This window comes from Alligator sinensis, unplaced genomic scaffold (assembly GCF_000455745.1).
Source record: "Alligator sinensis unplaced genomic scaffold, ASM45574v1 scaffold1326_1, whole genome shotgun sequence".
NCBI classification, from domain to species: Eukaryota; Metazoa; Chordata; order Crocodylia; family Alligatoridae; genus Alligator; species Alligator sinensis.
Window position 1 is genome coordinate 115603 of NW_005843485.1, and position 3032 is coordinate 118634.

Sequence of the window (3032 nt, forward strand, 5' to 3'; positions counted from 1 at the left end):
CGGGAGGCACCCCAGGGAGGCACTCGGAGCCTGGAAGGTGGTCGGGCGCAGGGAGGTGGGCGGCTCAACGCAGGAGCGCCCCCTACTGGCCCGCCATAATGCCAATCTCTTCTCCCTTGTCCAGGTGATGTGTCACCTGGTCATAGAAAGAGATGAGATTAGTCAGGCAAGACCTACCCGCAACAAACCCATGCTGGTTGTTGCTCAGGAGGTTGCCATCAGCCAGCTTATCAAGAAGGGTCTTTGATCATTTTCTCCAGAATCTTACTGAGGATTGAGGTCAAGCTGATTGGTCTGTAATTCCTGGGATGTACTGTCCACCCTTTCTTAAAAATGCCTACCACATTGGCCTTCTTCCAGTCTTCAGGTACTTCACTTGAGCGCCATGAGTTTTTGAATATTTTTTTCCCAGTGGTTGGGCTATGACACCTGCCAGCTCCTTGAGTACTCTAGGGTGAAATAGGACCAGCTGACTTGAAAATGTCCAGCCTCTCAAGGTGTTCCTTTACAAGATCTACACCAATGCTGGGTATGAATATGCCCTCACCCTGGCCGTCCCACGTCATGCAAGGCAGGGCGGTCCCTTTGGGCTGATGAAAGACTGATGCGAAGTACCCATTAAGCAGGCTGGCTTTTTCCTGGGTGTCAGTTATCAACAGGGCTGTGCGAGGCTTCAGACAGAGCTTTGGATCCGGAGAAGCTTCAGACGCTTCGAGGTCAGAAGCAGCACATTCGGGTTGAAGCGCTGGCCTCGTCCAGCTTCCCGAAGAGCTTTGGAGCACCTCGGAGCTGCCTCAGAGATCCAGCCATAGGGTATAACAGGGAAACAATAAAATATCTATAACTTTGTTGTTTACAGGGCTGTGCGAGGCTTCAGACAGAGCTTTGGATCCGGAGAAGCTTCAGACGCTTCGAGGTCAGAAGCAGCACATTCGGGTTGAAGCGCTGGCCTCGTCCAGCTTCCCGAAGAGCTTTGGAGCACCTCGGAGCTGCCTCAGAGATCCAGCCATAGGGTATAACAGGGAAACAATAAAATATCTATAACTTTGTTGTTTTTTGTCCAATTTGGATGAAATTTTCAGAGATGGTAGACTGCAGAGAGGATGAAGCCGGCCAAGTTTCAATAAGATCGGTGCAGGGGTTTGGGGGGAACTGCACCCCAAATTCTTGAAAGCAAAGCTCATGTCACGTCTAGGTGTGATAACACAGGGGGGTGAAAACTGCAGGGCTGGTAGCTCTTACTAAGGCCACAAAGCCTGCCAAGTTTCAAGAAGATCGGTGCAGGGGTTTGCGGGGAACTTCCCCTCAAGCTGCAGAAAAGCAAAACTCATGCTATGAAACCCCAAATTCTTGAAAGCCAAACTCCTGTCATGGCTGTGTGTTACACCACAGGGGGGTGGATACTTTCTCATGTATACGTGCCCACTGTGTATCAATACAATTTGCTGATTATCAAATGGAAAAGTTGTGGCTAGTCTGAGGGTTTGGTTCCACTGAGAACAAGATACCTGAGTCGTAAACCCCGTAGTGTTTGTTCAAGGCCATTGGCCTTACGCTGGGGCAAGGACTGATCGGTGCTTTTGGCAAGCACCGCATTTAATGAGAAGTGACAGCTGAACCACTGGGATGCTTTGTCATTTGATAGGAAACATGTAATCGTGTGCAGTCACCTACAATCCCATTGCATAAACCGTTGGTCTTTGTTACTGAAATATGCTTGGATGAAAATGTGCATTGTGTTTATGTAAGTGTAAGAGTGATGTTGTAGCTGTGATGGTCTAGAAATTATGGGAGAGGCCAAGATTTCTTAGGTTGGTATCTTTTATTGGACCAACTGTATAGCTGGAATAGAGTTAGACCAGGGACCTGATGAAAAATGTCTTGCTTATCTAACTCTACTCCAACTATGCAGTTGTTTCAATAAAAGATACCACCCTAAGAAATCCTTGCCTCTCACATCATGTTTAGTTAATATAAGCCTGTGTCAGAAAACACAATTAAAAGGGAAGTCTATAGTGGTTGGGGAGTCATCAAAACCAATGGACTAAAGCATTCACAGACAATTAAGCAGTACTTCGTGGGGCTTCACCAAAGTCAAACATTTTCTTGTGGGGAAGAAGAAATGGGGAAGTTGACCTAGTGCTCTGAGCTTGCGCTCCTATTGATATCCTGAACTTAGGAGGGATGAGGAGGGGCTGGGACCCCACGGGCATTTACCCCTTGTTTAGGATGCAAATCCCAGGTCATTTTAGCATCTTTGCCTGAAAGATTTTCTAGGGGACTCCACCCTCAGGTCCAGAGACGCTCTGTCCCGCTGACCACACTCTCTGATACCTACCCTCCGTTTTCAGAGGTCTGTCTGTTTATAATGAAAAACTGCTTCTGTCTAAACCCTTTAGTTTCAGCCAAATCAACCCAGGATCTCTGTCCAAAGTTATTTTCTGCTACTGCCACTTCCGTGTGAGCTCACCCACCACCCAGACCAAGCCCCAAACAGCATCGCCTCTTCTTCTTTCAGTGACTCTTTGGAGAGGAAAACTGTTGACTCACATCTGGGGATCCCTCGGTCCTACCAACCTTTAAAGCATTTACTCCCCACTTGACATCTGAGAGGCCAAAGTTCCCCTTGACGACACAATTCCCAGCAGCTCTTCTCTCTCTAACAATATTGCAGAGTCTCCATCTTGATCCTACCTCAGTGTCTGCCCCTGGCTGCAGCCCTGCCCCAGGGAGCTTCATTTTCTGCCCGTCCACAAAGTGATCCTGACCCAAACACATGGCACAGCATTAATGTACAGGGCCACGCAGCCCCTGAACTGCCCTTGTGCTCCAGGCAGGGTGGCTGTTTCACTAGGTACTTACCAGCATAAGCAGCCCCACGCTCCGTGGTGTCCTGGGCACTGAGCTGTCAACTCACTACAGCAGATCTCAATCTCCTTTGCATTTCTGCTGTGCCAGGAAAGAGGAAGGAAATGGCTTTTATGGGGCTTCGTTCAACTCGCTGCATAGGACAGCACCAGGGTGTTGAAACA

The 3032-nt window shown here is 48.6% G+C and overlaps 1 protein-coding gene across 1 annotated transcript in view; it reads right to left on the bottom strand.

Annotated features, from left to right (window-relative positions):
• The window catches only part of LOC102385995 (Fc receptor-like protein 4), a 25465-nt gene extending 22540 nt beyond the window's left edge, over positions 1-2925 (bottom strand). Inside the window, 1 exon segment of the mRNA XM_025195391.1 lies at positions 2863-2925. Within this exon segment, the coding sequence (XP_025051176.1) occupies positions 2863-2868 (6 nt within the window). The 5' untranslated portion in view covers positions 2869-2925.
• Between the last annotated feature and the right edge of the window lie 107 nt (positions 2926-3032).